Source organism: Carettochelys insculpta, chromosome 8 (assembly GCF_033958435.1).
Source record: "Carettochelys insculpta isolate YL-2023 chromosome 8, ASM3395843v1, whole genome shotgun sequence".
NCBI lineage: Eukaryota > Metazoa > Chordata > Testudines > Carettochelyidae > Carettochelys > Carettochelys insculpta.
Window position 1 is genome coordinate 71,184,134 of NC_134144.1, and position 25,313 is coordinate 71,209,446.

The 25,313-nt window shown below is 42.4% G+C and overlaps 1 protein-coding gene across 2 annotated transcripts in view; it reads right to left on the minus strand.

Moving 5' to 3' along the window:
* Positions 1–12,925: 12,925 nt before the first annotated feature.
* The window catches only part of ERCC3 (ERCC excision repair 3, TFIIH core complex helicase subunit), a 53,323-nt gene continuing 40,935 nt past the window's right edge, over positions 12,926–25,313 (minus strand). For both annotated transcript variants that reach the window (XM_075001717.1, XM_075001719.1), the window contains exons 13-15: positions 23,325–23,443; positions 16,454–16,606; positions 12,926–14,671 (exon numbers count right to left, since the gene is read on the minus strand). In XM_075001717.1, the coding sequence (XP_074857818.1) occupies positions 14,537–14,671; positions 16,454–16,606; positions 23,325–23,443 (407 nt within the window). In that variant the 3' untranslated portion in view covers positions 12,926–14,536. The remainder of the gene's footprint in view (positions 14,672–16,453; positions 16,607–23,324; positions 23,444–25,313) is intronic.

The window sequence follows — 25,313 nt, forward strand, 5'->3', positions numbered from 1 at the left end:
ATCAACCTTCTCATTGCACTTCCCATTCCCCTGGCCAGGTAATGACATCTTGAACCTGGAGGAAGTGACCACTAGGTTAGGGTATATTTGACAGTGGTGGGAGCTGCATGCTGTCAGGGAGCAGCAGAGAAGCCCTAGGAAAAGTGGCCAGAATCACAGGTTGAACAGGCTATGAGTGCTTGACATCACAGTTGGGTATTGGTCTGTGCAGGACTTCTGGGAGAGGGGAGGCAACATTGTCTAGGTGGAGAGCCCATGCAAACAGGTCTGAATGAGAGAGACTAACTGAGCCTATCTGAGAAACCCACAAAGAGCTATTTCTTTAGCTGAGAGGGCACACAGTGCACTAGAGTCCCGACTCTCAACTGGACTGCACTAGAGACTTAAACAAAAATCCAACATTGCGCACTTTGGACTGGAACTGTTTAAGCCTTTGCATCTATGGTATTTGCAAGCTTTCCCCGTTCCTACCATCCCTAGTAAAAACTGCCTCTAGTGGTTTGTCTCAGTGGTTCACGGGACCCATCGAGCTAGCCACTAAGCTTAGCTAGTGAAGCGTGACTCCAAGAGGCCGTGTACCAGGAATGATATTGGCACCAGGGCGTTTGGAATACAATTCAATAGCTACAAGGTTTTGTTCTCCAGGAATACATGATTTATCTTCCAGTTACACTTTGGTCTACAGTACTGTAATCCTATCGGTCTCTCATTATAGAACGATGGACTATATTCTTGCATGCAGTCACCCTCACCAGTTTTTAATACACATATATATCCAATTCTAAATTGCCTTTTGGTCAAACTCTGCATGGACTTAATTTCCACCTGTTTCCAAGCCTCTTCACTCCATTTCAATTGGGGTCCTCTGTGTTCCATGCTGTGACTCGCCACTGTCAGTGGTCATATTTGTCTATAAATCAGTGGTTCCCCAAGTGGGGCGGGCAGCACGAGGAAGCGCTAGGAAGGCATGAGTTCAGGGGAAAAAAAATCAATTTTTAATATAAAATTCAGCTGAAATACTCCATTTTTTATCTGCATTTAATCATCTCTTCTGCAAGCACCTGTCAGAATTGTTTATCTGTTTCAACTATTAAAAAGTAAATATGGTTAGATTGCAACATTTGTCAGCATTATGGCAAATAAAGAGCACAGTGCAGCATCCCTGTGTATCCTTAAAAGAAGAAAGAATTATTTTTAATAAAGGGACAGCCAAAATGTGTAAAGCTTTGTATCTTAGATATTTCTACAAATGCCAACGTTCTCTGACTTTCAACTGCTCTCTTGGAAAATCATTCACATCCTCTCCAAGTGACATGTAATGCTCAGTTTACAGCTATTAATTCTCATGATAGTGGCTGTGTTATTTATTATTTTTTCCAGAAAAATATAAATACTATTCTTTTAAAATTTTAAATAGCAACTATAGGCCTATAATAGTTTCCTGTGTCTATTTTTGTGTGTGTGTGTCCAGTGCTTTTCAATAGATTATAACTGTTTTAAACAAACGTGGATAGTCATTAAATTTGGCACCTAAGTTTATGTTACCAAAAAAAATTACTGTTAATTCTTGATATATATATATATTAGGCCTGTTAATTATAGAATTTTAAAGCAATTTTAATGGTACTTTATTCAATTTCTGTGAGTTGAAAGGCTGAATTTTTCCTGTTATATTGACGGCCCAAATATTTTTTTTCATATTTTGTAGACATGTATGTGACAAAGAAAAGGAAGTATAATGAAGATTATGTTGTTTGGGTTTACCAGCACTGGAAAATATGGGATTGACCTCCTTCAGTGCACTGTGCAGTTCTCAGCAATATTGTGAGGCCTGGCTGTCAAGTGTGACATTTGAAGACAAATCACAAGGCATTCAAAGACAAGCCAAACAAGTTTTTTTTTGCGACAAACATCAATGTTTGAAACACACACAGTTCGACATTACTGAAACTTTCACCAGGAGACAGCCAAACAGGTGGCAGCTTCTTACAGCTGGCACTGTTCATTGCCAAAGCATAGAACGCTCACACGATTAGAGAGACACTCATGAAGCCATGCTTATTGAGTTCTGCAAATATTGTGCTTAGTGCTGAAAGCCAGAAAAAGTTATCAAAAATTTTGCTGTCTGATAACATAGTGAAGTGTATTGATGAACTTGCAGAAGACATAAAAAGATAAGCTTTGGAAAACATAAAGTTATCTTTTTTTTTTGCAAGTCAATGTGATGATATCACTGATGAAGCTCGATGCAGTCAGTTGCTCATCTATTCTTGACCTCTGGGTGTTAGTGCTGCAAAAGAAGAATGCTTGTCTCAAAAGCACTGGAGACCACATCAAAGACTTCTGACCCATTTTAGCAACAGTTTCTGACTTTTTTTCCAAGAAAATTTTCTTTCTTGGGAAAAGCTAATTGGTGTTTGCACTGATGGTGTCCCAGTGATGCTTGGCGCTCACTCTGGATTTGTGACACAAGTCAAAGAAAAGAATCCAGCCATAGCTGGGACTCATTGCATTGTTCACAGACAAGCCTTGACTGCTAAGACCCTTCCAGATGACCTGTGTAATTTGCTGAATTGGACACGCAAAACTGTAAATTTTGTGAAGAGGAGCACTTTAATACAAGGGTTTTTGAAGTTCTTTGTGCAGATTTGGGAGCTGATCATAGAGCTCTCGTTTCACATGGAAGTCTGTTGGCTCTCAAAAGAAAATACGCTGAATCAACTCTATGAACTCAATCATGAAGAGGAATTTTCTTCTCAAAAGTCAGAAAAAAAACCAATTGCATGGTGCTTTCACAGACAAAACATTTCAGCTTTCACTGGCACACCTTTGTGGACGTTTTTGAGCCTATCAACAACCTCAGTTTCAAGCTACAAGGAAGAAAGGCAAACATCATTGTTTTCTAAGTGTACATCAATTCAGCTAGATATTTACCTAGTTTTACAATAGACTTCCATAAAAACCACTATCAGTCAGTATTAACTAAAATTTCATACAAACAATGACTTGTTTATACTGCTCTATATACTATGTATGGAGATGCAAGTGCAATATTTGTTTTATATTTGTATGGTAAAAATATGTTAGCAATTTTTCACTTGTATTCTGAGACAGCTGTATTTTTCAGCTGGGTCTACACGTGAGCGCCCTTTCAAAAGGGCAAAAAATCAAAGTTCGGCGGTCGAAATAAGGGGTATCAAAAGGGAGCACCCACCACCATCATCAGATCAGCATTTCGATCTGCTCTTTCAAAGTGCCGCCTCAGGTCTTTCGAAAGAAAGCGTCCACACAGCTCCAAGCCCTCTTTTGAAAGAAGGGAGGCAGGAAACGCCATGGTCAGGGTCCCATGGCCGACAATCCCTTCCAGGGCCGCAGCCAGCCACCCCCTTTAAAGGGACCCTCCCTCCACCCTCCCCTCCACATGAGGTGAGTGCTGCTCAGCCTTTCCCAGCCTGGCAGCGCCCACTCGTGCCCACGATGGAAGCACAGCGACAGCTCCTGCAGGAGGACACCCTCATTATGGATGCCCTGCTGGCAGTGCTGTGCACCATCGCCACAGCTGCACCTGATCTCATTGGGTGGCTGGGTGGTCCCCTGGGGCCATAGGGCTGCCCCACCCGGGGCACCGCCGGGTGCCCCCACTGCCACGGGTGCCCCGACGCCTCTGGCCCCACCACAGCAGCACCGACTGGTGAGAGCGCTTGGTGCTATGGGAGTGGGGTGAGGAAAGGTGGCTGCGGAACTTCCGCATGTCGAGGCAGACTTTTGAGGAGAGCTGCTACTGGCTCACCCATGCACTCTGGCACCAGGATACCTGCATGCAGCCAGCCCTCACTCTGGAGAAACGGGTCGCAATCGCCATCTGGAAGCTGGCCACCCAGGACTCCTACCACTCCATGGGACAGCAGTTCGGGGGTGGACAAGGCCACCATCAGGGTTGTACTTATGGAGGTAAGGTGAGACCAGGTCACATGTCCCCTACAGGTGGGGGGAGGGCTGGGGCAAGAGGAAGCCACCTCTGCAAGTGGCTGGATGGGGCAGGGGGTTGAATTGGGGGGGGAGGGGGGCCAGAATGGGTCTGAGGTGGGGTGGGGGGGAGACACCTGCCACACCTGCACTGGAGAACGTCTCCCCCCCGCCCCCCAGCAGGTCATCAGTGCCATGCTGCTCCATAGGGTTGTCTGCTTGGGGGATCTGGACAACACCATTGCTGGCTTCCAGGACCTGGGCTTTCTGAACTGCATTGGTGCTTTGGATGGCACGCACATCCCCATCACACCCCACCACACAGCACCGGACAGTACGTCAACAGGAAGGGCTACCATTCAGTGGTGCTCCAGGTCCTGGTGGCCACAAGGGGCTGATTCACCGACATCTATGTGGGCTGGGCCGGCCGCCCCCACGATGCCTGGGTCTTCCAGAACTCCAGCCTCTGCTGGTGCATGGGGGCTGGCACCTTCGTCCCCCCGGCGGGAGATCCCGGTGGCGGAGGACATCACCATACCGCTCTGCATGGTGGCAGATGTGGCATACCCCCAGCAACCATGGCTCATGAGGCCGTACATGGGACACCTCGACCCCCACCTGGGAGGCGTTCAATCAATGCCTCAAACACACCCACAATGTCGTGGAGCAGGCCTTCGGGCACCTAAAGGGGTGGGGAAGGTGCCACCACATGCGGCTGGAGGTTGGGGTCCTCAACGTGCCCCAGGTGGCGGGGTGCCTGTTGTGTCCTCCACTATGTTGTGGAGGGAAAGGGGGGTGCCTGTGTCCCCAGTGGGGGCCCCTCCAGCTGGCGCTGGCTGTGAGCAGCTGGGCACCACCCCCATCCTCCAGGCCCACCGGGACAACCACTGCATCAGGGAGGCCCTCAGGCAGGTGTTTGCCAATGGTCATCGCTGACCCGCATACACACCCCCATCCCACGCACATCTGCCACCCACTGTCCCCGTCACCCTGACCCTAACCAGCACCGCACCTGCACACCCACCATCCCCCTGAGGAGCACAGCACAGAGTGGTGAACAATAAAATAAACATTTATTTACACTATTCTTGTTAATGATGTACAGGGGGTGGGACCCTAACTTGTAGGGGGCGGGGGGGGACCTAACTTGGAGGGGGTGGGGGGGGGCACTCACTCCAGGGCAGGGGTGGTGGGCCATGAGCCCCATCGGCCCATGGAGCCCCTGCCTCCCCAGGTGTAGGGTCCCCAGCGGGGAGAAGAGGGTGCAGGTGGGGCCTGGTGGGGGTGGGGGGCAGGCCAGCAGGGACGGGGCGGGGGGAGGCTTAGCTGGGGTTGCGGGAGCAGGGGCGGAGGGTGCAGGCTCAGCAGGGGGAGTTACTGGGGGCAGGCCAGGAGACGGGCAAAGGTGGCCACATGGTCCCTGAGGGTGTGGCCAGTGCCCTCCAGTGTGGTCAGCAGCCTCTCCCAGGCTGCCCTCCGCCACTCCAGCTCAGCCTGGGCAAGCCGCAGGTGCTGCTCAGCCACCTTGGCCTGGCGCTGGCTGGTGGGGTCCTGCTTGGCCCAGCCGGGGGGGAGCCCTCTGGCCATAGCCCCGATGGTGCGCTGCCGGGGGGGGGGCGTGTCTGGGCGCTTCCAAGGGCTGTGGGGGGCGCTCTTGGGTGCGAGGGACAGCGCAGGGCTCTCCCGGCCACGGATGGTGTGGCTGTGTGGAGAGGATGACAGCATGTCAGTAATGTGCCCTGGACGGAGGGGACCTGGCTGTGGCCCACCCGCCCAAGCCCACCTCATGGGGACCCCTGCCACCCCCCAAAAGGACACTGACCCCCCCCCCAGAAGCACCGACCCGCCCTCCACGGGCTGGGCCTCCCGGTCCAGGAGTGTGTCCAGGGGTCTCTCATGTAGGTGGCCCTTCCTGGCCTGAGGTGTGCAGGCCCCAGGTGCTGTCCAGCACTGACCGGCCGCTGTCCTTGTGCAGCTTGCGGTGCTGTCCACTGAAGGCGGGTGCTGGGCATCACTGGTGGGCCACTGCAGGATGCCGCATCCCATGTGGGGGCTGGCCTGTGTGTGGCCCGGGCCCACCGCTCCTGTGTGCGGGTGACTAGCCATTGCGTCACCCCCCCCCCACCCTGTGGAGCAGGTGTGCGCCCCTTCCTGTATGTATCGGAGAGTCCCTCAGCAACGTGCGGGGATGTCCAGCTCCCGGTTTCCCAGCTGGAGGAGCGGGAGGGGATGACACTCGACCACTCCGTGGTCCCCTCGCTCTCCTAGGCCCCCAGTCCAGGCTGCTCCTCCTCCTCCTCTTCCAGCTGCAGGTCCTCGGCCGAGGTGTCCAGGAACGACAAGGGTGGGGAGCTGTCCTGGGGCCCCAGGATGCCCCGGAGCTCCCGGTAGTAGGGGCATGTGGCTGGAGCTACCCCAGAGTGGCAGGCCTGGTCCCTGGCTTGGGCATAGCCCTGCCACAGCTCCTTTACCTTGGCGCGTACCTGCTCTGTGATACACTCCGGGTTGTCCCTGGTGTGGGGGCCCTGTGCCAGGCAGGCGAAAGCAGCGGCATTGCACTGCTTGACCAACTTCTCGTTTTCGGACCTCCTCGTCCTTCCACAGGCTGAGGAGGTCCCACAGTTCCCGCTCTGTCCAGGAGGGGGCCCTTTTTTTCCTCCCCCAGGAGCCCTGTGGGGGATCAGAGGGGGAGCCGTGGGGCTCGCGGCGGGGGGGCCGGCTGCTGGCCTTGCTGGGGTGCTGGAGCGTGGGGCTGGAGCATGTGCAGAGGCTGCTCCTAGCACGCTCTCAGCTTCCTGCCGTGGGTTTCCTGCGTGCGTGCAGCTTTAAGGCAGCCAAACGCAGGGACCATAGAGCCCCGCATCTGCTGGCTGGAGCAGGCCTGTGCTCCAGCTGATTGGTGCTATGGCGGACCCGTATCTCGAAAAAATGGACTGTGGAGCGTCTATACGTGTACTCTTTCGATTTAGTATTTCAAAAGGGGCCGATCTTCCTGATCTGGGATTGGGGTTCGGATTTCAAAGTCTGTGCCCCGTTCTTTCGATTTCCTTTCGAAAGACGGTTTTACACATATGAACGCTCCTCCCACTCTTTTGAAAAAGTGCCGCTTATTTCAATTTTTGTGCATGTATAGACACAGCTTTTATGTTTGATTTTTTTAAGAAACAAATTTAAGTGAGGTGAAATTTAGGTGTGCACTTGACAAATCAGATTCCTGAAAGGGATACGGTAGTCTGGAAAGGTTGAGAGTCACTCAGTTAGAGCAGGTGTAGTATTTTTGAAGGGGAGTGCAACTGAGGGAAAACTGCTCTACTCTAGCCACAAACTGGATGATATCCCTGTAAAAAATGTATGTAGATGTTTACAGCATTAACTTACACTCATTGCCTTACTGAGGAAGCCAGGAGTCTAAATGAGCATTGGCTTTGTGAATGATCCATGCTGTCAGAAAATGCAGAAACACTAGTTTTCCATGCAGATGCCTCAAGATCGTAGGAATTAAACAGGATTTCCCAAGGTACTTTTGGGTATCCCTGCAGTTAAAAAGCCATGTGGCTTGAAAGCACTGCCTACTGTCTTTCTGAATGTCCACACACTCCCACATAAGGGAGAATTTTTCAAGCTGCCTATGCAGATACCTTCATCATGAAGTTTTCTGCTTGCCATTTTGCATGGGTGTGCATGTTAGTGCTGAATATGAGTTATGAGGTGAGAGCAGAGCTTGTAGTTGTTATGAAAGTAGCTTTGGTTTAAAAATCTGCTAATACAGATAAACTTTAGGTTTCTGCACATCGTCATCTATCACATGACAGCCACTGAAGTCTAAACCAAACCTTTTAACAACAGAGAAGATTAAAACAAAAAGATTGAAGAAAAGAAGGAAATAAATCAAAGTCCATAGCAGTGGTAGCATTCCATGTGACTGTGTTCAGCATTTAATAAAGAACATTAATTGATTACAACAAAGAACAATAGAGAATTCAACTGTGCACATAGATTTTCATAACAGGTTTGGAGCCTAATCCCACTCATGCTTTTTTGTTACTTTTTCTAATGAGGTGTTGGTATTCCAGATATGGAGTGATATAACTCATAGAAAAGACTTTCAACAGCAGCAGCTTTCTCTGTTCCACTGAGCCTTTCCCTATTTCTTTTTTTGAAGTACAAGTCACACACAGAAAAAAGTAACAGCTATTAATACTGTATACTAATGAATTAATCAAAGGATTAAAAGGCAAACATTGCAAGGTGAATGAGTCATTTCTCCCATGGAGATGCTCCTAAACTCTCCGTAACGCAATATGAGTTAAACTCTGCAAAAAAACTAAACTGTTAAAGTCTTAGTCCTGCAACCCTTAATCACACAAGTCCATTTATATACTCAATGGAACTATTTGTATGAATAAAAGATTCTTTTTGTGAACTGAAAGTATAAAACTGGGGCTATGGATTTGATCCTGCACTTACAGCAAAGCAAAGGCAGAACTCCAACTGATTTCAATAGAGTAAAGCTCAGGTCCTGTATTTATAAATCAATAACTTTTGTACTATATACTGAAATGTAGGAAACTAAAATATAGCATTTATCTTGTTCACTTGAGCCCTAACACATTCTCTACTAGGACAATAAAGTTTTGTTTTCACAAATCCTCAATTCATATTGAACTGAAAGTTGAGATTTTGTTAAAAAAAATAGAAAAATACCCTAAGACCAATAAAAAATATTTCCCTTAATTTGCACTTAAAACTTCAAAAGGAAGAAGTTCATATAAAACAAGGGAACATCTGTAATATCTGCAACCCAAACATTACAGCATATTCTCAGAGCTACGAAACTTGGCTATGAACAAAAGTAAAGCCAGCAGTCCTGTTGCAGCTTAAAAACTGAAAAGGTGGGTATTACCCACAAAAGCTCATTATGTAATAAATGTGTTAGTCTTTAAGGTGCTACAAACTTAACAACCTTAAACTTTGTTTTTGTGAAACTACAAACTAACATGGCTACCTCTCTGAGAAATGTAAAACTAACTGTAAATTTTAAAACATAAGTAATTGATTTTCAATGTCCATACTGAGAGTAATGCAAAAAAGTAAACAGCATAAAGTGAAAATAAAATGGACGATATTTGTTTATTAGTAACTTATCTAAAAAGACGTTTATTTACATACTAATTTTTTGTTTTCCTTTTAAATATTTTTGCTTCTTATTTTGTGAGAAGCCTAAACTTCTAAAAAATATTCTCTCTATATTGTGTTATTACTTTTATGAAATTGTAAGATTTGTGCTTGACAATTCTTTTTAAACTCATTTGTAATTAGCAATATCTGCAATTTGTTCTACTATGGAGACAATAAGCTAAAAATATGGTTATTTTTAAAGAGTGAATTAAAAATAATTTCCATTACTGTAACAGTCTATAAAACCCAATGGATTTTTGTGGTTTTACAATCTCATTTTCCTATTCCCGTTTGCGCTTGGAAAGGAATTTTCCCCCAGGTCAGATTGGTAGGGACCTTGTGGGTTTTTTGCTTTCCTCTGCAGCATCCAGACATATCTAGTCAATCTCTTCACATTGCAGGACTCTTGGGCATTATTTGCAAGTTTCTCCTGTTCTTCTGGAGTTAGGCTAAAGAATTTCAGCCCTCAAGTCAATGGCCTTAATACAGGGATAATTTAAGAGCCTGTGATACAGAGGAGGTTGAACTAGATGATCTAATTATCCCTTCTGGCAATAAACACTGAGAGCATTTAAGCACTATGAAAATGACATGCTTTTGCAAGTTTTATCTTTTGTGATTACCCTTTCTCTAGGTGCCTAAAGAAACAGAATTGATTTAATTTAGCTCCTTTCATAGGTGTGTGAGGAAGAAAACATGTTTTCGTCCTGTCCCTCCCACCCCCACCCAACTGTGATAGTGCCTCTTACCTTAGGTCCCACTCTTACAGTTTTTGCTCAAGCAAACTTTTTTAAATTAATGGGAATTATGACTGAACCCATTGTAGGTCCTTCCCCAATTTTTGCTGGTTAAAATAGAAAAAAAAGGGGCATTTAATCAAGCTGTTCAGCTTTTATTATTCTTTGACTAAGTGTCTCTCAAGATTCTCAATATAAACCAGTGTAAAAGAAGGAGAAATATTTATTTCATTTAAAATGTGTCTCTTAGTGCTACTCACTTTTCACACCTGTTTATGGCAATCCTGGAGTTTCCCTTTTAATCTGATCTCCCTTCCATAAATATATATTCTATCACCAAGAGTAAACTTTCTATCGACAGCTTCATGTCAAAATTGCATAGGATCTTAAGGGTTTCTTTTTAATTAAATGGAAAATGATGAATAATGCTAATATGAGATCATGGAAACATATGGTGGGGTGGCAGCACTTGCATAAAAATTCACCAATGTAAACCTGGAACTATGAAAGATAATACTGAGTATATATTCAGATACAGTGAGTGTTCAATCTATGATTCTTCCCAGTTCTCCTACCTCATGTGACAAAGGTGGTCTTCACAGATAGGTATAAGAGAACACAATGCCATGAGCTCAAAGGGTCTGCATGTACACAGCTTAGGTCCTAACTAGGAGTTTGGTTCTCTTACAGATGGGAAATCCTTGAAGAAACTCCTGTGAAATCTGAAAATACTGGAATGAGAAAAAACAGTATAGCCCTCTCAGATACAACTTGTGTGCCTATCAGTGTGATATCCTAATGTCCTGGTACTGGGAAGGTTTTGGTCAAGAGTATATACAAGGCAAGTAAAAAGTTTAATACTTTTCACAATCTAACTAAAGCTCATCAAAAAAGGGAGTGTCAATGGTTAACTAATCAATCTAAGTAACTAATAGAAAAAATTAGTGCATCAAGTTAGAGCGTAGTACAGACACTTGGAGCTCCGTCTCAAACCCACAGGTAGTGAAAAATAACTGTGGTAGTTGGTTCCGCACCACCTTTTATGTTTTTGGGATGGAGCATGAGGGAACTTAGGGTGTACCTGCATAGACCCAGCAGACACTACTGATCAAAACATCTGCAGTCTCAGGCACATGGAGGTGTAGGTGTACCAGCATTTGAAGGACTAACCAGACACACATGCACATGAAGAGCTGACAGTTTCTTCAATGAAAGCTGAATAATTATTTTTATATAGAGAATTGCAGAGATTTAAAAGACTGCTATCTTCCATGAAAAGGACTGAAGCCACCAAGAAGGAAGAAAACTTTGACATCCTATTCCTTAGTCCTTTGAACACAAACAGCTTCCCACAAGTCTCTCATGATTGAGCATTACCTAATTGTGATAATGGAATTCACAAATCATCATTGTCTTAGGAGACTCCAGTACCAATGCAGACCATAACATTAAACCTCCAATCAGATCACTTCATTTTTGGTTTCATATAAGCAGTGTTCAGACCCATCCACACACAGGAACATACTCAGGACTAATGTTCTCACTAATTTTTCCCACTCCTGGGCAGAAAGAATTTTGTTATTTATAACAAAAGAATGTTTGTTATGTGTAGCACATTCCCTCCATATTGGTGCACAGAACAAAATTCATTTGGTGTGGGAGGGGACTCTAGCCCCGGTCAGAGGGTTTGGGTGCAAATGTGTGAGGGCTCTGGCTGGGATTGCAGGTTCTGTGGTGGGTCTACGGATAAATGGCTTAGTGCTGGGACAGAGGGTGGTAGTGTAAGAGACACTGGCTGAGGGTGCACGTTCTAGGGAGGGGCCAGACGTGGTGGTACACAAAAGGATTTCAAGGGGTATGCAGCAGAAAATATATTACTAAAATAATCAGGAGATAAGCGCTGGGACAGCATTGGGAGAAGGTGAACTCGGGTAAGGCCTAAGTCCTGAAAGGGGCGTGCAAGTGTTTTAAGGTTGGGAAACATTGACCTTAGCCCCTGACATATGACTTAAGGGTTATTCTACACCTCCAAGGACCAGCCCTGAGAATTTGGGTGCATAGCAGGGAAAACAGGAAAAAATGATACAGATTATCTCCAATGACTGCAGAGATTATTTTTCACTTCTTCCAATGAACTGTTCATTATGCAGGCCAGCTGAATGTCTGCATCAAGAAACCAAGTACAGTACAAACCACCCTTTAGTAACTACCTTATAGACCAGAAAAAAGTTAGTTACACAATAAATCAGTCCTTAAAGGATAAAGGAAATGATGTGAGTCTCTGCTTGGGGATAGTTGGAAGTGTTAATTTTAGAAAGTGGGTGAGGCACATGTAGGTGATCTTTTAGTGAAGGTTTTACTGTTTATCAGTCAGTGACCTATGAATAGGAATTCGGCAGACAATTAGTAAGAAGAATTTTGAAAACTTATAATCTTCAAGTAATCAGTTTATGAACCATTAGCATGCTATGATCCAGCTACAGCAATGCACAGCTTTAAACAAGGGAACCAATTCTTTATGTTAAAACATAGCAATGTCTTCTCTAAGAATAAATGAATACACACACTAGCTATTCACCTCTGCAGACCTAGATTCTAGTCTTGAAATGAGTGGCAGCAGTTTGCTTAATTCTTATCACACATGCAGCTGTGTGTACTATTTCTGAGAACAGTCTGAGCAGCAGAGGTCTAAATATATAGTTGTTGCTGCAGGAGGACTAGAGGTCAGGATCAATGCTCTTTGTCAAAGCTGCAGAGCAGCACATCTTTGGCTCTAGCCAGTGCTATAAATACACAACAAGGATTAATTTAACTAGTAAATTACAACCATCTTCATATTTCTCATATTACATCTTTTTCAAAATTTGTAACAGTAGAAAATGGTTCTGAAGTGGACATTAAAACCTGGCAGAAATAAGCATCCCACTAGGATTATTGACAAACTTGTCTGTTTAATGATTAATCATCCTACCTCCTCATTCTGTTCTGCTAAAAAAGCAATTCAGCTTGCTTTACGTGAGGCTCAAGACAGAGAGCAGATATGAGGAATAGACAAATGCTCCAATGTTGTGTCATTGTTTATTGGCTGAGGAATTCAAAAGGGAACAGTAATAAGCACCAAGATATTACACATATTATTCATATATCAATAGCTTAAACAGAAATCACCCAAGCACCACCTTGACTGGTTTCAGGCTTGTCGCATGGAACAAAGATACAGCACAGCGGAGGGAGAACGGAGCATGGTGAGATGGATTTGAGGGGAATTTGAATTGAATCTGCAGTGTTCCATTCTCAAATTTGTCTGGAGCTGGCAGTTATACAGAACCTGAAATATTTGTGCAACATTAGAAGCATTTGTGTGAACATGAACAGTTTGAATTCCAACCATGATTCCATAATGGAACACCAGCAATTGCCAGCATAAACAGGGCTTTAGTGTTCATTTCTCGTAAGAAAATAGGTCCATCTTTTTGTTTTTCCCCCATCAAAAGACACTCCTCCTCCCCCCATCCCCCTGTTCAGTAGCTATCTGAAGACTTAGCTTTATTGTGCTGGACAGGACATATATTAGAAGCTATTCAAGACTAAGATCTGTGAACTGGTAGATCAAAGAAGTATTACATAGAGTATTCCACAGAAATCCTACTCACAGAAGGTAGTTTAATAAATACAATAGCAAAAAAGTTTTGGTCTTCTATTATTAGTCAGTTATTTGGTGCGTTTGTGTTGAAAAATTTCAGCAGTTTCATGACTATGTTCATTTTATCATGAATTTTCACTTTGGCAAAAGCAAATCTATCACTGAACCAAATTAACTCTCACTTCAAAAGATTTCTTTGTTAGTATTGACAAGTACCAGAAATTCCTATGTTTTTAAAAAAAAGGTTTGCTCCATCACAGCACATCTTCCAACTGAACCTGTAGAAAGCCAAAATGCAATCTTTTTATGCGAAGATAATTTCCATCTTAATGAGTGTCATTTATGGTTTCAATGCACAATCTGTACAACAGAAGATAAAAATGTTACAAGAAACCCAAAAATACAAAGTACGTGGATTGCTCATTAACTTTTAAATGTTTTTCCTGGCATACTCCAGTGACAAAGTCCCTCTTCACTCTTCAGGTGTTTTTCTTTTGAAGCTTCATGACATTTTGAGCTTGTTTGTTACAAATGTAAACTAGGTTAAAGTAGGAGTAGAAATGACTCAGTTCGCCATATGTTAGAAATAAACATATTAAAACGTGCACAATGAATTTTGTATTTAAGTTTTCATTAATTTATTAATTTTATTAATTTAAGCTTTTCCTTTGAGCACTTGAGACTTATGAGATAAATAAAATTTTAAACACTGATACAAACTTGATATATATAAAAAAAATCACCTTTAAAGCATTTGCTTAAAAAGTGGTCTTTAAATTCACTTGATAAAAATAAAGGTTTTATTACCTTGGAAATACCATAGAGGCATAACCAGGGCACAGTCTTTTAATAACATCTTTCATTCTGGTCAGATACAACTCCTTCAGCCTTGCTATACATTGCTAACTATGTATGTATTTGTACATCTGTCTTTAAGATATTTAAGCTTCATATTCTCCTGTATGGGAGGATAAATAGGTCCACAATTTGACAAAAATGCATTCATATGACATCATTTCCTGAAACGTTTGAAAAGTGGATGGATGTGTTTATTTGAAGAAGCCTTGCTCCGTGAAGTGTGATATTCCATATACACCGTGTCATCTGCTCCAGACATGGAGCTCATAGTGCCAAAACGACGGGACACCTGGAGTATGAAAAAATCATGTGTTCAGTTTAACCATATACACAATCTCCTTAGCCTACTGATGCCAGAGAAGCTAGATACAAAGCTCAATGATCACATTTTATATATTATATTAAATACTAAGAGTGAACGCTTAGGTTGTGGCCACACTTGGCCAAAACTTCAAAATGCTAATGAGCTGCTGAACTGATTATTCAGCACCTCATTCGCATTCGCATGCTTCCAGCCGCAGCGCTTCAAAAGCGCCGCTTTCGAATGTGTGTGGCTCGGTGCGGCTACATGGGGGTCCTTTTCGAAAGGATCCCACATGTTTCGAAATCCCCTTGTTCCCCTCAGCTGAGAGGAATAAGGGGATTTCGAAACGTGCGGGGTCCTTTCGAAAAGGACCCCCTGTAGCTGCGCTGAGCTGTGCACATTAGAAAGCGGCACTTTGGAAGCTCCAGCCGGAAGTATGCAAATGCTAACAAGGTGCTGAATATTCAGTTCAGCGCCTCATTAGTATTCGTCAATTGGGCTATTAGCATGGTCATTTCGAAGTTTTGGCCAAGCATGGCCACAGCCTTAGTGGATGATCAAAAAAAATTGTGTATCAAAGTATATAGGTGAACACTACTGGACTCCTGCACCAGACATACTCCTCAACCAAAGCATCTCACAACACACCACAAGAGTAATATGCCTGTCTAGTTAAAGTTGATACAATAAAAGCAATGAATTTAGGGAAAAGATAGCTCAACAGATTCAGAATTCAAAGGGTTTTCCAGCCCAATGCCACCACAGTTAATGGTCAAGGCTGAAGTCTGAGCTATTGTACTATGATGTTCTTTTAAACGCATCTTGTATTAGCAAGACTTAGGCCTTACTGCACAGGGACACTGATCAAAGTTAATCCAAATTCATTTTTATAGTGGATGAGTTAAAACTACATTAAAAGCCTATGGAGGCAACCTCATTCTGACTATCAAAACAAAAAAGCAGTAACATAGCACTTTAAAGACTAACAAAATAATTTATTAGGTGAGCTTTCGTGGGACAGACCCACTTCTTCAGTCTGTCCCACAAAAAGCTCACACAATAAATTTTGTTAGTCTTTAAAGTGCTAACTTTACTGCTTTTTTGTTTTGACAGTATATAGACTAGTATGGCTTTCTCTCTGTTACTAATTATTCTGACTAATGTAACCTTAATTCAGTTTAGCTTAATCCACCTTAGAAAAGAATGAAACTGAACTAAATAAAGGCCAACGAACTCTGTTCATATATGGATGTAATGCAGTTTAAGTACTGCACTATAAATTCACACCTTTACTTAATTCATTCTTTCCTAGATCTTCTTGTGTAAAGAAACAGTTTTTAGTGTTTACTTTTAGTGAAATTTCTATTTTATTTTCTATGAATCAAAATAAAACAGCATATACAAAGGTTGATCTTTGAGAATATCCTGAACAGTGAGCCCTAGCTGAACAAGTATATATAGCAGATCTCCAAGTTATGTGAGGGTTGTGCTCCTGCACAACTGTCACATAACTCGAATTTTGCAGATGTTGGTGGGGGGAAGGAGCTAGGAACCAGACAGAGGAAAAGCCGGGGGAAGGAGGGATAAGTTGGGGGAGCCATGGGCTGAAGCCGGGAGCTGCACTCTTTTTGATTTGTATTTAACTAGTAAATTATAGCTGATGGACAACTGTGGCACTATTATGCAGAAGACAGTGTAGGAAGTAAGGATCCAGTTCTGTAGCATTTGTAGCCTACACTTAATAGAAGCTAAATATTCTTCAGTTACCTGAGTTGACTTGGAACCATATTCTCCTGCTACCACCTCTTCCTCAGCATCCAGATCAGATGCTTGCAGCACCTTCTGAAGAAGCTGCTGTTGCTCTTCTTTGGATGAGAATGAAAGTTGTTCTTCTTCCATTCCTGCAAGCTTTGTGATCACCTAGGAAGCAGGATATGGTGAAGGATGTATTTTTTCAGTGTTCAGTTTAGGGTTTTTTAATTAGTGTCTCCCCCATTCCCAAGAAAAATCAGTTATGCTGCCCCCACCTCCTCAAATGGACCTTACTGCATCTCTAGTGTAGTACGATCCAACAGCTTTGCTTCATAGTTAACACAGATCTATGTAGGCTTGGAAAGATTACATTTTTGAATGGATAAATGTTGGCAAACCTCAATTTCACTGCATGTACAAATTCACTGAAATATTTCCATGACTGATAGTCAAAATTTACAGATGGACAAAGAAGGAAAAATACCGTTTCAGAACAGAAAACTTGATTTAAGAATTTTACTTTGTATACTTTGACATGTTATGGTGTCAGTGTGTTTTAACAGTTATATAGCTTCTAATTTTTGACTCTCAACATCTGTCATTAAATTGTTTGTCCCCCCCTCCCCTAATTTTATACAACTGTGAAAATCTAATTTAAAATAATCCAATTATATCAAATTATTTTTAAATAATTGAATTCTGCATAGTTTAAATATACATAATACAAAGTGAATGATACCACACACCTGTTTTGTTACATTCTGTGCTAAAAGAACCTAATATCAATGTCACTTAGATAAGAGGCTAGAACCAAAACACATCTGAGGAGGGAGACACTGTGCATTTCAGAATGTTCAGTCAAATGCCTGGTTTACCACATTGACAAAGAAACCGAACAAATCACATTGAGCTTAATAGTTATACTGAGTTAATATTACAGAGGACAGAAAACTGATTTTTAGATCACAGTTTCTCCTTATGGATTGACCCACTTTTGTTTATTCCATTAGTGTCATTACTCTACATTTTCATGAGGTACAATCATTTTGTAGCTCTTTGCACTCTTTTTGGGACTTAACTATCTGAAGTAGTTTTGTATCATTTGCAAATTTTGAAACCTCACTCTTTACCTCTTTTTCCAGATCATTTATGAATATGTTGAATAGGACTGCTCCCAGTATAGCCCACTGGGAGACACTTCCCACTGTTCTGAAAATTGACCATTAATTCTTATCATTTGTTTCCTCTCTTTTTAACCAGTTACCAATCCATGTAATGATTTCTCTCTTATCCCATGGCAGCTTAGTTTGCTTTACAGCCTTTGAGAGGAACTTTGTCAAAGGCTTTCTGAAAATCTAAATATACTATATCCATTGGATCCCTCTTATCCACGTTTGCTGACACCCTCTAAGAACTGTAATAGACTGGTGAAGTATAATATCCCTTTACAAAAACTATGTTGACTCTTCCCCCAATAAATTATGTTCATCTATGTGCCTGACAATTTTGTTATTATAGTTTAAACCAGTTTGCGCAGTTACTGGAATAAGATTCATTGGCCAGGATCACCTCTGGAACCCATTTTAAAAACTGGTATCCCATTAGCTTTAGCTATCCTTCAGTAACTTGGTGCAGAAGCTGATTTCAATGACAGGGTACAAACCACAGTTTGTCACAGTTTGAAGGTCTGTCTGCAACTTACTGTGGCTAGTACCACTGGGAAATCATAAATGCATCCAGGATTATCCTCTCCCTCCACTTTTTTTCAAAGCAGTACATTTGGATCACTAATCTCCCTCCCTCCCTCCTCTAACCACCCACCACCAGAAACAAAACAGGTCAATCCTCTTCTGCTTTGGATTTAAACAGAAATTGTACTGGTAGCCCTGCTGAGGGAAAGATGTTTCAATGGTAGGTGAAAAAAGTAAATTTACAGCGAATGGTTGTATATTGTGTTACCATCTGATAGTACATTTACTATACTACCTCAGCTACCTGACTAATCAGGAGACTAAAATAAGTGTTAATCTGTAGCCATATCCTTTTTGGTGAAAGTAAATCAGGGTGGGACACACATCAGAATTCTCACAGTGAGAGCTATTTGATCTCACCAAAATGGATGACTAAGCAACAAAATGGCAGATGAAATTCAATGTTGATAAACGCTAAGTAATGCACATGGGAAAATATAATCACTAATATATATATAAAATGATGAGTTTAAATTAGCTGTTGCCACTCAACAAAGATTTTGGAATCGTTGTGGACAGTTCTCTAAAACATCCACTCAATGTGCAGCATACTCACAAAAGTGAAGACGATGTTGGGCCTTATTAAGAAAAGGACAGATAATAAGACAGAGAATATCATATTGCCTCTACATAAATCCTTGGTACGCCCACATCTTGAATACTGTACGTGGATGTGGTTGCCTCATTTCAAAAAAGACGTATTGGAATTGAAAGAGATTCAGAAAAGGGCAACAAAAATGATTGGGGTATGAAATGGCTGCTATATGGAAACTGATTAATAAACTAGGAGGTTTCAGTTTAGAAAAGACACCAAAGGGAGGATATGATAGAGACATATAAAACTGTAACTGGTGTGGAGAAATAAGGAAATGTTATTTACTCCTTCCCATAACACAAGAACTAGGGCCCACCAAATGAAATTAGTAGACAGCGGGTTTAAAACATATAAATGGAAATGTTTTTCATCCAGCACACAGTCAACTTGTGACACTCCTTGCCAGAAGATATTGTGAAGGCCAAGACTATAACAAGATTCAAAAAAGAACTAGATTAAGTTCAGGGACGATAGGGCTAACAATGGCTATTGGCAAGGCTGGGCAAGGATGATACTTCTAGCCTCTGTCTGCTGGAAGCTACGGATGGATCACTTTGATGCCTGTTCTGTTCGTTTCCTCTGGGCCATGTGACATTGGCCACTGTTGGAAGACAGGATACTGGGCAAGATGGACCTTTGGTCTGATCCAGTATAGCCATTTTTATGTTCATACTGATTTATCGTCTGGCATATTCTTCTCCTATTTAAATCCAGATATCCTCTAAGCACCCGCGTTCTCCAACATCTACAGTTAAAGGGTTAATGCTTTATACTATTAGGAAGCGAGGATACCAAACCGTGATCACACTTTGGGCTTGTCTACACTACCACCTTCCTTCAAAGGAAGGATGGTAATTAGGGTGTTGGGAGTTTACTAATGAAGTGCTGCCATGCACATGCAGCACTTCTTTAAGCAAATCTCACCCCCCCCAGCAACTTCGAAGTTTTAAACTTCGAAGTACCGGCACACGTCTAGCCGCAGCTCACCCGCAGGAGCAACTTTGAAGTGCCTTTACTCATCAAAGGGTGCATCTACACTAGCCAGCTCCTTCGAAGGAGCTGGCACAACGTCGAAATGGCACGCGTCGCGTCTACACACACTGCACGCTATTTCGACGTTGAAATCGACATTAGGCGGCGAGACGTTGAAATCACTATTCCTATCTGAAGATGGGAATAGTGCCCTACTTTGATGTTCAATGTCGAAGTAGGGCGTGTGTAGACGATCTGCATCCTGCTACAACGAAATAGCAGGATCCTCCATGGCGGCCATCAGCTGAGGAGTTGAGAGATGCTCTGTCCAGCCCCTGCAGGGCCCTATGGCCACTGCGTGCAGCAGCCCTTAGCCCAGGGCTTCTGGCTGCTGCTGTGAGTCCATGCTGTGTGCACAGGGTCTGCAACTGGTTGTTAGCTCTGTGGACCTCATGCTGTGTAGGCTGAGTGTGTCTGGGAGGGGCCCTTTACAGGAGCGGCTTGCTCTTGCCCAAGAAGGGCTAGTCTAGCCTGTGACCCCGTCCGCAGGCTTTGCTGGCCCCTTATTTCGACGGAGAGTGCTTGTGTGCGTGGACGCTTTGCACTTCCTTTCGGGGCGGCTCCTTTCGACGTTCCCTGTCACTACTTCGATGTTGAACGCTGACGGCACCAGCCCCCGAAGACGTGCAGACGATACACATCGAAGTAGCCTATTTCGATGTTCTGACTTCAAAATAGGCTACTTCGACGCAGCGTGCTAGTGTAGATGTAGCCAAAATTTTGAAGGAGTAAAGGGACTTCAAAGTTGCCCCAGCACGTGAGCCGCGGCTAGACGTAAGCCGGTACTTCGAAGTTTAAAACTTCAAAGTTGCCGCTGGGGGGGGTGTGGGATTTGCTTAACAAAGTGCTGCGTATACAGCACAGCACTTCATTAGTAAACTCCCAACACCCTAATTACCATCCTTACTTCGAAAAGAAAGTGGTAGTGTAGACAAGCCCTTTATGAAGCTTTTTGGTTTATATAGCCATTGAGAACATATAATTAACGCCAGTCACCATGGTTTATGGAAAACAGATCGTGTCAAACATTATACTTATTTATGAAAAGTACAAAAGTATCCTGTTCATATAATATATTTAGACTTCCGTACAGTATTTGAATAAGAAATGATATTGTATCAGTATGGAACAGAAATGGATTAAAGACTAGTAATAGGCATGTCTTAAAGCGTAAATAGAAATGCGGAATCGTTATCAGGGGGCCTACGTTTCTACTAAAGTTCCACAGGGACTGGTTCTTGGCACAGTCAAATACATGGGGGACAAAAATTTGATAACTGTCTCTTTAATCTAATGGACAAGGGTATAACAAGGTCCAACAGCTAGAAGTTGAAGCTAGTCAAGTTCAGACTAGGAATAAGGTGCCTGTTTTTTAACAGTGGGGGTAATTAACCTCTGCCCAATTTGCAACACTTATGGTTTATTTTCCCTCACTGGATTTTTTTTTTTAAATCAAGAAAGAAGAGTATCTGTTAGAAAAACATCTAAACAGAAATTAATTCAGAGATGTCAGATGGCCTCTATTACACAGGTCTAACTGGATCAGAATTGTCCTTTCTGTCCTTATAATCTGTGAATCTATGAAAAAATATCATCTGCTAAAATCATGTCCAGCTTCTAGCAGGAAAAAGGTGTAGAAAGAATAACAGCAATTTATAGTGTATCAACCTGTCTCTTACTATGATTTAAAAACAAAATGATGTGTACAACTAAAAAGAGAACCTTCATTTTTCAACAGGCCTAGTTCAAGAAGTGTCAAATTTAGAAAGTCTCGCTGATTCTTTGCTTTAGCAGGCTTTTATGCTATTGCTACAAAATTGAATGCAAGTCTTAGATTTGTGGAGCAATATTTTTCAAAGGGAATATACTTCAATATAACGTGAGCCAAATACAGTTAACTCACTCAGGTTCCAGCAAAAGCGCTCTATTTAAAACAAACGCACTCATACAAAATGGCAAAAAGATTAAAATACCCATATTTTTATCCATACAGCTATAACATATGATACTACTTAATAAATGGCACAAAGATAACCTACACATGGCAAATGTTTCAAAACAACTAAACTCTTATTTCCCATGGTACCAGGCTTAAGTTTGGCACCAACCATTTGGCACTCACACTGTCCTTATAACAATGCCAATTTAAGGCTCTTAAAACTAAGGATTACATGCAACAGGAAATCTCTGTTGTGGCTTTTTTAATTAGTTCCACAATCCAAAGCATTCAAATACAAGTAATGCCATTTCTTTGAGTCTTTTTCGCCATAACCATGGAGTCTTGTTCACTATTAGAGCAACACTAATCTGCCAACTATTTGGGCAAACTTTATTGGGAAATAGTATAAGTGCCAATAAGTCTGCCTTGTTGGGAAAACACGATGAGTTTTGGGGACAGGATGAAGGATGTTAGCCAGATGGCTCAAGCTCTGCTGAATTAGGAGAAGGCTCTCTGCTGGAAGGCTGAGTAGACTTCTTACAATCATGGTGCTAATATTTGAGGCAATGTTAACACACCCTTGTTATTGTTGGGTAGTTATTGACAGTATTATTATTATTATTTTGTAAAAAAAAAACCAAAAAAAAAAACGGGAGCTGGTATTCAGCAGGCTGGGGTTCAAGTGGCTGAGGCTGCCAAGGTGCTGGTACTCATTAACAGCAAGTACCGGCACAAAAAAACACTGATTATTGGTAACTACGCCAGCCCTACTGATGCCATCGGTCCAATTATAAGAAATCAGAACTGATCATTTCCAAGTTTCTGAGAGCTATTGTTGATTTTAAGGACTCGGTGATATTATTCTAAATGTGGATCCTGAAACCAAATCCCAAGAGAAAAGCTATGAGCCACTGAACCATTCATGTGGATGGTACGGTGTCAGGAATAAAGGCTGTTTAACATGCAATTCAATTATGAAGACTGGAATGATAGCATCAAGCAGAAGTGATATCGTGAAGGAAAGGAAAAAGTCACAAAAGTGGAAAAAAAAAAAAAAAGAATATTGTTCTTAAGATATAAGCAGAGGAAGTAAAATATACCAAGATATTCAATGGACTCTGATGCAGACTATGCACAATATCAGAGCAAGGAGGACTTTAACCAACTGGGGACGTGAAGTGAGTTGACTTGAGTTTAGTCTCCACTCTCTCAAATGACTTCCAAATACAGGTTAAGGCCATCCCACTTTTGGGGAATCAGGAAATTTTCCCGGCAAGTGTTCTTCCTCTGGCTCTACTCCCCAGCTGCTCCCAGTTATGAAGTCAGAATGTTTTGCATCGTCAGATGTTTTAATTAAGGCTAATTTAACCATCCTCAACAGTAGTGCAGGCACCACAGTACAGTAATTTACAGCAAAAATAGTTGCCTGTAAGCACCAAATGACTAACCACTTGCACTTTTCATGATCTTCAACAACAAGTCTATGAGGTATATTATAATACCAACATGTGAGAACTTGACATTATAAGCACAACTCATTCGTGTTCCACACTAATGGGACAAAATTACCTTGAAGCTGTAACCTTGATCGACCAGAAATCTCTGTCGTTTGGTTGAGTATGCCATTTCCTGAGTATCTTGGGATACAAGGGAATAAAAGAAGGCATTGTATTCCTCTGCAACTGTACCTAGGAGACAAAAGGTATGGGACAATTAGCCTATACATGAAAACTGAAGGATAAACAGGAAACATCCACAGCAGGAGTGTAAAGTCATTTTTACAAACTTGCTTTTCTGAACATACTTTAAAGATTAATTGCACATGTGCACTGAGGTCATCTGATGAGTCAGCAAGTGAACATGTATATAGCATGGAAATTCTTGCTGAGAACCTTTGCTAAATTGAAAAGATTATGAGAAGAGACAATGGGAGGCATCTGAGAGCTAACTCTCAAAGGAAAATATTGCTTGTTGAAGTGTGCACTCCAAACAAGGCAAGAGGAAAAAAAATTCCCCAGGGCACTGTGCGTGATAATCTTAAGAACAATTTACACTCTGCTTCTGATGCAAGCCAGGAAATAGAACAGAAGTAAGATAAGAGAAGCAATGTAAATATAAATATTTGCACTGGCATGGCACAGAGCCAGATGAGACAGTAAGATATTTAGCTAGGAATTAATATTACTATTCCAATAGTATTGTGTGTGCAACAGACTGTATGGTTCACACAACACAAAGCAACTGGTCAAGAATCCAAGCTCTTCCTTCCCACGTGTTATATTTTAGACACATTTTCAAAGACTTACAATTTAAGACACATCATAAAGTCTAGGTAACAAGAAACCATGTCTCGCATATTCACTAAGGGTTACACTTTCTAATTACAAACAGACACGGTTCTCCAGATAACTGCTTCTAGATGCAAAGCACTTCAGGCACAGTTTTCAAAAACAGCCAAGCACTGAGGAACCCAATTTCTGTTTTCAAGAGCAACCCAGGCTCTTAGTCAAAAGAACTTAGATGGTTTAACAGTTAGATACGTGCATTGGGAGTAATGTTACAATAATTTAGTTTTGGTAATTTTAAACTAGGATTATGGGTCAGTAATGAACGAAAAACTAAAGGAAGCTAAAAAAAACTAAATTAGAGGAATCTTTACCTGTAGAGGGAGGGATAGCTCAGTGGTTTGAGCACTGTGCACCTAAACCCAGGATTGTGAGCTCAATCCTTGTGGGGGGGGGCATTTAGGGATCTGGGGCAAATAGATTAAAAAAAAGGGGGGGGGAGGAGGGATAGCTCAGTGGTTTGAGCATTGACCTGTTAAACCCAGCATTGTGAGCTCAACCTTGAGGAGGCCATTTAGGGATTGGGGCAAATGCTTGGTCCTGCCAAGAGGGCAGGGGACTAGACCAGATGACCTCCTGAGGTCCCTTCCAGTTCTAGGAGATGTGTATCTCCATTATAAAATTTCTACAGATAAAATGTGTATTACTAGGAAATTAGATACTGACTGTAATAGGAATTACCCACATGAAAAAATAGCACAGATACATGCAGCATCTTTCTTCTAATTTCTAAAAATATTTGCACCCATCCTATGCTTTGGGTGCCTAGCTCATGAACTGAAGAGAAACTAATATAAAGGAACACCCATAAATATGCAACGTGCCTATTTCTCCTTAGTAGCAGGAAGAGAGGGGAGCTCTTCTATAGCATGACAGAAAGGTTAAGAACCAAGACACTGCAGATCGGTGTTCTGGAGTGAGATCCCAAGTTACTACTTTCACAGACAATACCCTCACGGCATCTCCAGTTCAGATATCAGCAGTGAGTTAACTGTGGTGGACAAGCCAGAGCACAAAGGGATCAAATAAGCAGGTCTCAAATTATTTAGGGCTTTATAAGATACAGCCCACCTGGAACTCCACCTTGAAGCTTATGTCAAACCCTGGAGGGCCCAGGGCATTGAACTGACATAATCCCAATGTGCAATTCCATTCACAGAAAGGACTCAGCATTTTGCACTAGTTTCTGAATAGTCTCCAGATACAGACCCAT